Here is a 12,919-nt window from a genome sequence, read left to right on the forward strand (position 1 = left end):
TTGCAAAGACATTTGGGGGAAAGATAGACTTGTCATTGTGAGACATCGGGACAAGTATTTTAGCAGATGTGGGTAAGAAAATTTTTACCAAATTGATATGAAAAAATATAAAATAATACATCATAGGCAAATAAGACAGGTTAGTTTTCAATGTTATCACATTCTGAGTTTATTTTTCTTTATCTTCATCTTAATCTTTTATTTTTCTTATCTTTCTTTATCTTCTATATATTTCCTTTTATATTTATCATCTTTTAATTTCAATATTTTATCTTTTTTATCTTCTATTTTTATATTTAAATCTTTTCTTTTAAATCTTTATCTTATCTTTTATCTTTTTTATCTATTAATTTATCTTCTCATCTTTTGCTTGTAAATTAAGTTTGTTCAATCTAGATACAAACAAAATTCCTGTGATTCCACACTCGAACTTCCTCGTTACAAACTTAGTGCACTTGCCAACGAGTTAGCAGTTGCTAATCTTTATTTATGTTACAATTTTTAGCATTGATAGATATTAACCTTTGATGAGGATATACTTCTATCTTTTACATTCCCATTTTGTAGTCGGGTTAATTATGTAACTACTTGTACCTGACTTTGACATATACAAATTGAAATATACTGGTTATCTGCAGACAAAAAAAGAAAGATTTTGTCGATCGGAAAAAAAAACTGATGATACAATTCCTGCATCTGTGACAATTACACAAACAACTCTTATATGCATCACTATTAAGTGATGCTGAATGTGATACGTTGAAAGACAAAATTACCTTTATTCTCTCTATTATTGGTTTTGAGGAAGATTTTAGGATTGTAAGGAGAAGAGAATTAATTTGTTGGTTTGAGGATACGTACGTGGGAGCGTCTCTTGCATTTCACCTATTACAGTGAATTATAGGGTATAGGATTTGAGAGGCCGGTTTAGGGGAATTGCGTGAGAGGAAGGGAGTTGGAACTTATGGCAGATAATGTTGGCCCCAAATTGTTCAAGTAGTGGACCAGTAGATTGTGAGGTGGGTGGAAACTTTGTTGGCGGAACCTAAGCAAGCTGAGGTTGGATCCAGTCCCATGTTTCTTCCATTTTCTGTTGAGTGGGAGATCAGATCTTTTTTTTTTATAAATTCATGTTAATATGTACAAGATATATTATATGAGGGGAATATATCTTATATATAAAGTTGAGAGAATTAAACTTAGACTATATAATTAAATATAAATGATTAAGATTTAATTTTAAAAAATTATTTAAATTTTTTAAAAAATTATATGATTTTTTAAGTAGTTACATCATATTAAATTTTAACTTTTCATATATAATTACATGATTCAAATTGAAACTTCTCATTTTCGTATAAAATATTTTTTCTTATAAGATATATGATAGGTTAGTTATAAATAAAATATCAAGATAAAAACAGTTTAATTTTGTGTAGACAATAATAAAATACTTATAATAAAACATTCTTTTCGTGTAAATAGTAACATAAAAATATTTTTGATATATTATTTAAATATTTTTTATTAACCTTAAATAGTATTACAATGTTATTTTCCAATTAATACAGCATTACTATAATTTTATAACAATAGATATTGTATTATAAATATTATATTATTATTATATGGATTTAGAGAGAATGTTACTACAGACTAAAGTGGATGTTCCCGTTTAAAATAAAATATGAGTTTATTATTGACCGGTTCTTGACTTGATAAATCGATTCTCTATAGGCCCTAACTAATTTTGAAATAGTCTAATTTTTTTTTATTGGTTATCAAGTTGGTTGCCGGTCAAACTCATCGGTTTGATTCAATTTTAAAAGCTATGAAAAAAATGTTTCAGTAGACTATAAAAAAAGACAATATCAACACATCAACTCAACTCATGAAGGCTGAACAAATGAATGAAAGAAAAAAAAATGAAGAAAGAAAAAAATTGTTATTTACACCCTAATTTTATTATATATATATATATATATATATATATATATATATATATATATATATATATATATATATATATTGAAAAATATCTTTTTTGTAAACTACTTTTTGGAATTTTTAGAATTTTCACATTTAGAAAGTAGTTTTTGAAAGTTTTAAAAATTTTACACATTCTAGAAAATATTTTTCAGAAACCAATTTTTAGAATGATAAAAAAAGAACACTAATTGTTTTAAGATGCTCTACGTTTGCTATAGGTTGATACACTCACTTCCTTGATAATTCTTTAGAATAAATCCTAGCTAAAATATAAAAAAAATTATGAAATTCTAAAAGAGATCGTAGAAACATGAACTCATTAATGCATGACAGTCCAATCACAATGATGAAAATCATTCAAATTCACTGCAACTACAACATCACTGTCACCGGCTATCCCAAAACTGCAAACTTTACCCCTTTGGTGGTGCCTTTTTTTTTCTATAAAAAAAATGGTCCCCAGAAAGCAATTTCCGAAAAATGTTAAACATTTAACACTTCCTAAAAGTATTTTGAATGTGTTGAAATTCTAAAAAATGTTGGAAAGGTTTCTCCAGAAATATGATATTTCTGAAAAAATATTATAAAAAAATGTATTAGTAAAATTAGATGGTGTAATTAAATATCAATTGCCCGAACCTAATCTCTACCTGGACAATGTCTTAATATGAGCCAAAATTATGAATGTGCGCGATCTTCTAACACATTTCAATTTTCTTTATTTTTTTATTACATTATAAATTCTATTATACTTATAATTTTATCTTTTTTTTTTATTTTTACTTTGTCTCAGGATTAACTCATTGGATGTTTATCAAACATTTCATATCTTAATGATTTGTTTTCCTATGATGATACATGTATCCACTTTAAATACTTCATTCATGATTTTAAATTGTGGTTTGCAACCTCAATTGCGGCCACAACGTTGTCCGCAATTACATCGTGGCCGCATCAATAATATTTTCTTGCAATTGTCCGCAATGTAAAAGTATTTGTCTCGTTCCAAATGCAACCGCAACCACAATTTAAAATCATTATAACTTTATTAACAGACTAATCATTTCCTTTGAACTTTGTTCATCTATCAATTCATATAACTATGGGTGGTTTGAGGGTGGCGTGGTGACAAAGATGGATGATGGGGGCAATACAAAAGCGTAACTCGGAGCAAAAAGATCTAGTGGTGGGACAAATGGGGAAGTGGGAGGGAGAAGTGTGGGAATGGAATTTAGATGGAGGAGGGGATGGTTTGAAGAGTAATGTTTGATAAGTTAAATTGGTTTACACAAACCTATTTTAATCTGCATAAATTTTGATTGATTGATCGATGTCCCTCGTGTTAGTCCTTTTTCTGTGACTGGATTTTAATTAGTTTGGCTTGTTGCAAGTTGAGCTAGAGGAAGTGAAGGAGAATCAGAAATTAAGGTCCATGCTAAATAAGATCTCTGAAAACTAAGCTGCTCTTCAGGAATGAGTTATTGTTGGCGATGCAGCAGAAGAAACTATCTTCATCACCTCGAAATAATGACGACATGCAAGCAAGTTTGACTTTGAATTTGTTATATATATTCTTATTTTGACTAATAATTCATTTGTGTTCTATTGTAGTTGCTATGAAAATTATATTAGTATTAATTTACTTGCTCAACCATAGGACTACACTAATAATACTAGATTAACCTAATGATATTATTAAAATAATATTTGTCATATAACTAATAATAATATTATATACCTTTAATATAAAAAAACCCGAAAGATAGGAATTTTCAATTCCAAAGGATTATCCTTTAGAGCAAAAGGAAATTATATAACAACAAACTAAGAAAAGAAACTTAAAAGTTGTGAATTAAAATAAGTTAAAGTTATATCTTTCTATATATATATATATATATATATATATATATATATAACTTCTTTATATCATCAAATGGCTAACAACCATTCGACATTCATAAACGCTGCCTATAAAATCTGAAGTTCTTTTAATCAATCAAGACGCACTAAATCAGTATATTAGACCATTGCTTGTTTCTGATTTGTTGGGTGCTCTTTTAAAAAATTCAGTGTTAAATTGTGCTTAGTTTAATTGAAGGTTATTCATAAAAAGAAATAGATATTTTATGCTACTTCTTGAAGTTCATTATTAAAATGTTTAAAATTTTGAATTGAATTTTTTAGATTAATTATGCATAGTTTTAGTTATAAATTTTGAGTGAATTGAATTTTATGCTACTTTAATTAAAAAAAAAAATGCTCCCCGTCCTGCGCTGCCTCACCCTCAAGCCGACATCTCCATGAGTGATTTCTACAAATTAATCTAACATTGCTGCGAAAGAGTATAGCACGAAAATTTTAACAAGGCTAATGTTTAAATATAATTGGTTCATTAGTGAATCAAAAACTGAAAAAGATTCAATAATAAACGAAAATCACAGGATATCTTTCATATATGACATTTGTACTGTACGAATTCGTACCAATAATATTTCTCTAATCTTATTATATTAGTTCACCAATTCCCTTTTAACGTCTTTGCAGTTAGAATATTATAAGGCATGAAACAAAGCTTGTACGTCATTGTTGCAATAAAGCAGAATTGCAATAGCTGGTAATGTTTTCGAGGAGACGTGATTATAACTATTCATATTATTAAAATAATAGTTAATATATATATATATATATATATATATATATATATATATATATATATATATATATATATATATATATAAAGATGTTTCAAATGAGAATAATTAATTTTAATCATTGAATCACAATTTAAAATTTTTTATGTATAAATTAAAATTCAATTAAAAAAGTCACATGCCTGCTCTCATTCTCTTTTCAAGGGTTATCTTTGTTAAAAAAAATTCCACCAACAAAAACAGCGCTTCAGTTTTCAAATTCATGCTTCCGAGCCAAGAGAACATGGATGATGACAATAAAATCAACAGACCTCTAAGTTTTCATCTTCGTTCTCTATTAATTTCAAAAACACTTTGTTTTTTCCTTAAGAGATCCGAGCAATAATTAATTAACGCTTTCCTTTGCCATGATCATTCATTGATTTTAATTTTAAAAAAGTTTAATTATTATTTTAGTCCACTGATTTATTTTGTAAGTTCAATTTGATCCTCTTATTATTAAAAGTTCAATTAAATTCTATATTTTTTTTAAGAAAATTCAATTTGATCTTTTTACTTTTAAAAAAAATTCAATTAGGTTCATTATTATGTAAAAGTAGTTCAATTTGGTCCTTTTTTTTTCTTTTATTTGTTCCAAAAATTTTGAAAAATGGGACTGAATTTTGATTTATAATGGAACCAAATTTAACCTTTAGAAGCTTTTAGAAATATAAAGAACTAATTGGATCATTTTAAAAAATTAAAGGAACTAATTAAATCTTTTAATAACAACAGAAATAAATTAAACTTAAAAATTAAATTAGAAGAAAAGAAAAGACACTGCAACAATGTCTTAATCTCTGAGACGGAGAAAATGTCAGACAGAGAGAATTCTTCGATAGAGCACTGACGATCCATCACTGTTTTCCTTCATTGATCTTGGTGGGAGTCACTCTCGTGATGGCAATCTCGGTGCCAATTACGGTGGTTCCAACGGGACACTTGATGGCAGGACGGTGAGGAAGCATGTTTTCATGAAGGCAATATTAAACTCATGGATGTTTAACGTGCACATGATTTTTTTTAATTGAATTTTAATCTCATCCATTAATTTTTTTTAAAACTGGGATCCAATAATTGAAATTAATTGTTCTCATTTGAAACATCCTATATATATAACAACAGCTAAAGTAACAACATACTATGCACTAGTTAATTTGAAATTGTCATTAAAAATAATTACAGTTGATATACAAAAGTAAAAAAAATCATCTAAACTAGTTAAATTGTTTAAGCTAGGCATTAAAAACATTTCTTTCTACTCACATCCAATTTGAAATGTGATCGAAAAAATGTTGCGCTTTGATTAGATTTTGTTTGCCGAGGTGTCTTCTATGCCAAAAGCTAGAAATTAATATAAATTTTGGGATCAAACTTCTGACCATATGCATAATGAACATGGTTAACTATTTGTCAACCGGACCAAATCATGTTAGTAATCATTTTATTAGATATTCTTTTGGAGTTTATTTATCGCGTATGAGTTTTTATTTAAAGCTTCTACTGCAGTAAGAGTTAGTTGGGTCTTGCTAGAAAGTATATGCCACGATTTAATTAGGATCACACACAGTAAATATTTGAGTTTTTCTCTTAAAACATGTCACACTGACACAATACATATTAGTACTAACATTATTTTCAGCTACTTGTGAAATATCTCTAGTGATAAGAAAGACAGACCTTACTATGTATCCATCCTCTCACGTACGACTGATGATATTATATAGATTTTTTATGATCAGGGCTTAAAAGCCTGAACACTATGATATTATATAGATTTTTTATGGTCAGGGCTTAAAAGCCTGAACACTATCTCAAATGTGGGTTTTATCCTCCTCATATTGTATGTCAGGGGGAGGCACCGCCACTTCTAGGCGACCAATAGTATTCTCGGCAGCATTGTCTGCAATCTCCCGACTCTGTCAGCCAGCAACAACCACAATAGCATTTATCTGCTTGCTTTTGAGAAAGATTGTCAACGTATTCGTAGTAAACACCCGGCCATAACGAGGGGGAGGAGGAAAACAAATGACCATAACATCAAGGTCACCACCACCAACAAATTTGGCATCACCCTGTTCGTTAGTTATTTTGACAACCTCACCTGCAAACGCTTGCATTAGATCTTAACACATGAACCATTTACCATAGAAAGAAAATAATAAGAACACAAGTGAAAAACTGAATTTTACAAGGATAATTTTTTTTTAAAAAAAAATGTATAACGTACAGAGACAAAATATTTAGGTCATAAAAAAATTATAAAACATTTATAGCAAAAATGTATTTTTTTGTGAATATTTATAAAAAAAATATATTAGTAATATGTCTTTTTCATAAATTTACTATATATTTAAATGTTTAACTAGTGTTTTGAAAACATGTATAGATATTCTATTTGAAATATAAGAATGTATAAGGAAAAGTGATATATAGCTCACCCTCCTTTGAATGGCTGGCTGCCACCTCTGATGAAGATATCAGAAGGAGCATGGCCAACATGCTTGCTGGGATAAGTATTGCTATCTTCTTCTTCGAACTCATCTTTCAGAAGTAAATAAACCACAAAAGATTAACTCAAATGAGATATATTTGGTACTGAAGGATGAGAAAAATAGTGACAATGTTTACTAATATATACTAGTTAAGATCCGATTATAATTCATAACAAAGTGTACGTTGTCAAAAGGTGTTAAATTAATTGTAACTGACCGTTCAATGAATCCAAACATTACCAGAACGCAATAGCATAACGTTTTGCAGGCGACGTGATTATAACTATTAATATTATTAAAATAATAATTAATGCCAATGTCTTATCAAAAGTATAATGAACCCAAATATCAGTATATGAAATACTAAGATTTTAATAATGCGGAAAAATATATTTCTAATATCCTTTAAAATTCTTGAATTAGTTTAATTGATGAAAATATGCATCATTTTTTCTATGAATACAAGCATGTCATATAAACTTTATTCATAAAAGGTTCTTTAAGTTATAAAATATAAAGATATGTGTTCTAAGATACTATTTCATTAAATATCATAAATAAATCTCTAAATAAAATTCAAGTGTCTCATTCAAGAAATAAATACAATATAGATTTATGAAGATACATAAATCTTAAATTGATTTCTACTAATACAAAACATAAATAAATGATGAAGAGTCAAATCTCCCCCCTAAATCCACTATTAAGATCGCATTAACCATAAGTGACATGCGTTCCTCAAAGGCTACATCATAATATACTCCATATTAAATGACACAATCATCAAAGTTCAACAAAAAATGTAAGGATAAGTTCATCTTAAAAGAAAATAACATATAAAATAAATATAAGATCAAGATTTAAAAAGAGATATAAAAATCTTTCATTTTTCCAACAACCATGTATTAATACAACTCCTCACGTAACACATCATTCTCAGGTCACAATTATCAATATATATGTCTAACTATCATGTAATGTCATGTTGGCTCTTTACTCTTAGAAGATTTCACCTTTTGAGCGATTTACTTAAGTATATCTCTTAACAAAGTCCTATTTTGTGAGTTGACCATTCAAGAAAACTAGAATTAACCCTGCAGAAGAAGTATGATTTTATTGAAAATAGATGAAAGTGAGTTGTGACTTACCTTGATAAGATTTGCAAAGACCTTAATCTATCTATAGGAGTTTACCCACTCATCCATTCTATAGCCTATTCGGCATTAGTCACCACGACATCCACCAACACTATGTTTAGGGCCTTCTTAGCACCCCTAACTTACATACCTACTCGCTTGTAATGTCATACATCAATGCATGCATGTTATGATCATTCAAATCAATATCATGTGTTATCACAAATTCAATCACCAATCTTGACATAATAAGGGTTTCTTAGTATTAGAAAATGAATAAAGTAAAATGATGTTTTAAAAAATAAAAATGGATGTTTTAATTGATTATTTATTTAATGAAATAGTAAAATAGAGTTCCATTTTATAAAATAATAAAATAAAGAAAATGGAGTAAATAATAGGCTTAAAGTACCATATATATAAATAGAAATATATTAGGTCAGTTTTTATATTTACGATATGTTTCTATGCTCTCTCTTTCTCCTAACTTCATTCTTCATTCTTCCTCTCCCAAAACTTTCTATTTTTCCCGCATACACCCAAACATGTCTTAGTAAAACTGAAATCCCGAACTCATAAAACTAAAACCTTCTCTTGAAATTGATTGAGGGGCTTTGTGAACCATGATGTAAGCAAATGTTATATGTTATTAACCAAATGAATAAGTGAATGACTATATGCCTTAAATGTTGAAAGATTACTATTGTATGATATATATATATATATATATATATATATATATATATATATATATATATATATATGTATGTATGTATGTATGTATGTATGTATGAGAAGTGATAATGTGTTAGTGAGAAAGTGTGATGAGACATGTTTTGTGAACAAGTCTAGGATTAATAGTTTCTCAATGTCATTATACATGCTAAAGTGATGACATTAAGTTGTGAATTATGAACTGTACAATTACATAACTGTAAGACCCTTTAAAAACGTTAAGTTTTTACACGACGAACATTATGATGAAATTCACTATGAAAACTCGACGAATTGAATCACTTTAAAACACGACGAGTTAAAATGATTTTGACCCGAAACCAACTTGCATAACCAATACAAAAAATTAGACTATTTCAAAATTAGTAAGGGCCAATCAAGAATTGATCAATCCAGTCAAGAACCGGCCAATAGTAAAGTCATATTTATTTTAAACGGGAACATCCACTTTAGTATGTAGTAGTAGGGGTGGGAATAGGCCAGGTCAGGTCAGACTTTGAAAGGTCTGAGCCTAGCTTACGATGAATCTTTGAGGCCTGAGCCTAGCCTATAGCCTATCAAAGGCTTTTATTTTGGTTCAACCTGACCTTTTTGAAAGTCTGGCCTAGCCTGATAGCCTTTTTAAAAGCCTTCTACACAATAAATATTTAATATTTTATGAAGTATGAATGTAATAGGAAAGTTAAAGAAAAAGGAAAGTCAATCAAAATAATGAGGAATATAAAAGGGCATTGTAATTAAAGTCCTTGATTACAGGAATAGAAGTTATGGAGCAGTAATGTGTAATCAAAATATGATAGTTTCAAAAAAAAATTAATTATATCCAAAAAATAATTATATATTGGTACCCAAAAAATAATATAAGTATATATATATATATATATAGGCCGGCCTATCAGACTTATAAGGTTTTTTAATAAGCCCAAGCCTGGTCTATTTATTTTAATAGACTTCTAAAAAAATCTGAGCCTAACCTTTTAATTAAATAGATCAATTTAGACCAGATTTTATGTAGGTCAGGTCGTAGGCCCCTGTAGACCGTATACTAACAATAATACAATATCTATAATACAATATCTATTATTATAGAGTTATAGTAATGTTGTAATGTTAATTGGAAGGAGGAGACGTGTTTATCACATAAAGAAACAAACAATAAACACTAAATAAAGAAGAAAAATGTCTTTTTTAGGTAAGAAAATCAAGTTTTCAACTTTTTAAGGAATGTATTTTCTTGCAGAAAAAGAATTTAAGGAATGTGCTTTCTTGCAGAAAAAGAAGATACTTGAATGAAAATTTTGTATTTATGTTTTAGATTTTTAAGAGTTGAAATAGAATTTATGACTCTTGTAATTTTTTCTTTTCACACCTGAATTTACTATACACACCCCTCCAAACATAAACTAAAGTCATTCTCTTAAATCCAAAACACTAAAAATTTACTAATAAAATATTCACATACAATCAAATCACTAAATTTATTAGTTCATTCATTCAAGTACTTTAATTTAATTTAAATTTTCTTATAATTTAATTAAATCACTTGAATAATTAATTAAAAAAACACAATGTTACAAAAAGAATTATAAGATGTGAGTTAAAATAAGATAAAATTATATCTTTCTACTTCTTACATTTATATATATGATAGGATTTATGATATGATAGAAAGGGAGAGAAAAAAAGAAAAGATAAAAGAGATTGAAATGATGTTTAAAAGGATCAGGTACGTTGTTGTATATAATTCTTATTACCTACGTATTGATAAATCAAAACTAAGAAAGTGTTGAGGGAGGAGGGGGGACTAGGGCCCCTGCCTGCTCCCCTTCTATCCGTCCCGGCCCCTAACCCCAGTTACATAAGGAACTGCATGTTTTATAATAATAATAATAACAATAATAGAAGCAAAAGTCGCGATTTTAAAACAAAATATTTGCACTGAAGATTATTTCAATTTGCTCTTAAACTTGTCACACAGGCACAGTGACGTACGTATTATTCTACATTATTTATACTTGAGAAAAGACAAGCCTCTCACAACAAGAGATTTTATTCATGAAATAAGCAGCAGCCATGCCATGTAGGGCGGTTACTGCCATTCATGCGGGCAGCAACTTAGGCAACCTCCCAACGAGGATGGAAAACAACAGCCTCTCATGCAAATAGCTCCCGTTCCATATGGAGAGCGTTGGCCACCATTCCAATTCCCATAATCATAACCACCAACACCAACTAATTTGCCATAACCCACTTTATTTCTCTGTTTAACAACCCCACCTGCTGCAAACACATTAATTAAGTATTAACACGTCAAACATTTACTATATATCGAAAAATTAATTTTGCACACCCATTAATTAGGTGTATATGATTTGTGAGGGAGGAGAGGAAGAGAAAGAAAACACCACCACCAACTAATTTGGTATCAGCCACTTCATTTGTCTCTTGAACAGCCTCACCTGCTGGAACACATTAATTAAATATTAACACGTCAAACATTTACTATATATCGAAAAATTAATTTTGCACACCCATTAATTAGGTGTATATGATTTTTGAGGGAGGAGAGGAAGAGAAAGAAAACACCACCACCAACTAATTTGGTATCAGCCACTTCATTTGTCTCTTGAACAGCCTCACCTGCTGGAACACATTAATTAAATATTAACACGTCAAACATTTACTATATATCGAAAAATTAATTTTGCACACCCATTAATTAGGTGTATATGATTTTTGAGGGAGGAGAGGAAGAGAAAGAAAACACCACCAGCAACTAATTTGGCATCAGCCACTTCATTTGTCTCTTGAACAGCCTCACCTGCTGGAACACATTAACCCTTAACACGTGAACCATTTACTATAGAAAAATGAATTTTGCACACCCATTATATATATTAGGCGTATAATTAAGATGGGTTTAAATTCACCAAAAAAATGGGTTTAAATACTACTCTTGTTATTAGCTTTTTTTTCTTTATTGCTGATTTTTTTTTTTCTGAAATGCTCTTTATGAAACCTTTATTTTTGTCGGTTTTGTTTGTTATTAATTTCTTAGGTCCTGTAATATTTTCTTTATTCTGAATTAGTCCTTATAAAAAAATATAATAGAGACTGAAATTAAAGCAAATTATTCAAATATTGCAACGACAAAATAAAAAATGTTACAGGAACTAAACAAATAAAATTATAAGACCAAAACCATAAAAAAGAGAATTTTACAAGGATTATTAGGAAAAGTGCAAGGATAAAAAGTATACAAAAACACATAATTGCAGGGGCAAAAATATTTAAGTCGATAAAAAATTATAAAATGGTTACAACAAAAATATTTTAGAAGTATAGTATTTTTTTAAAAAAAATTAGCTAGTGTTTTTAAAGCCTTTATTAATATTCTCTTATTTGAAATGAGAACCATATAAGGTAAGATGATATATAACATTATAATTAACTTGCCCTCTTTTAAATTCCTGGCTGCCACTTCTGAGGAGATCAAAAGGAGCATGGCCAACAGGCCTAGGATCAGTATAGCCATCTTTGAACCCATTTTTCAATACGTACTAAATAAATTACAACAGATCGAGTTTGTTTAGTAACAAAAGATGAGAAAATTTGTGGGAATATATACTCTATATAAAGGAGTTGGAGGAAGGAGAAATAGGGAAACCTCTCTCTTACCTGGCGCCGTAACATATTAATTCAGAATTTTCAAAAGTTACTAACTGATTTATTATTATGTAAGAGCACCAAAAGTGTTAAAATAATACTAAATAGTTATCTTTTTCTTTGAAAATGTAGAATGTCAAACAAATTCATTTTTAAAAAATTAAAATTAAAATTTTAATTTCGAAAAGTGAAAAAATGCAACAAATGT

The 12,919-nt window shown here is 28.8% G+C and overlaps 2 protein-coding genes across 51 annotated transcripts; both read right to left on the reverse strand.

Annotated features, from left to right (window-relative positions):
* Nucleotides 1-6,233: 6,233 nt before the first annotated feature.
* Nucleotides 6,234-7,286, reverse strand: LOC100527334 (uncharacterized). Its single transcript, NM_001251425.2, is given in 3 exon segments — nucleotides 6,234-6,675; nucleotides 6,678-6,783; nucleotides 7,121-7,286. Coding segments are annotated over 3 exon segments (357 nt in total). The 5' UTR covers nucleotides 7,224-7,286; the 3' UTR covers nucleotides 6,234-6,527.
* A 3,676-nt stretch (nucleotides 7,287-10,962) lies between these two features.
* On the reverse strand, nucleotides 10,963-12,655 carry N-24 (nodulin-24). 50 transcript variants are annotated; one of them, XM_026125265.2, is made up of 5 exons: nucleotides 12,502-12,655; nucleotides 11,816-11,866; nucleotides 11,638-11,685; nucleotides 11,454-11,504; nucleotides 10,963-11,325 (listed from the first exon to the last, which is right to left on the reverse strand). In XM_026125265.2, exons 1-5 carry the CDS (start codon nucleotides 12,590-12,592, stop codon nucleotides 11,135-11,137), a joined length of 432 nt encoding a protein of 143 aa, XP_025981050.1. In that variant the 5' UTR covers nucleotides 12,593-12,655; the 3' UTR covers nucleotides 10,963-11,134. The 50 variants fall into 50 exon arrangements, with proteins under 50 accessions (XP_025981050.1, XP_025981040.1, XP_014621949.1 ...); XM_026125255.2 differs by having other exon boundaries at nucleotides 11,454-11,507; XM_014766463.3 differs by having other exon boundaries at nucleotides 10,963-11,322; nucleotides 11,635-11,685.
* Between the last annotated feature and the right edge of the window lie 264 nt (nucleotides 12,656-12,919).

Source organism: Glycine max, chromosome 14 (genome assembly GCF_000004515.6).
Source record: "Glycine max cultivar Williams 82 chromosome 14, Glycine_max_v4.0, whole genome shotgun sequence".
Lineage (NCBI taxonomy): Eukaryota > Viridiplantae > Streptophyta > Magnoliopsida > Fabales > Fabaceae > Glycine > Glycine max.

Coding starts and splice junctions, on each gene's coding strand:
- N-24 (XM_014766458.3), bottom strand. CDS start 12,592: ATGGGTTCAAAGATGGCTATACTGATCCTAGGCCTGTTGGCCATGCTC. Junction 11,689..11,815: donor TGATGCCAAATTAGTTGCTG/GTGGTGTTTTCT, acceptor AATGTGTTCCAG/CAGGTGAGGCTGTTCAAGAG. Junction 11,326..11,453: donor TGATACCAAATTAGTTGGTG/GTGGTGTTTTCT, acceptor ATGTGTTTGCAG/CAGGTGGGGTTGTTAAACAG.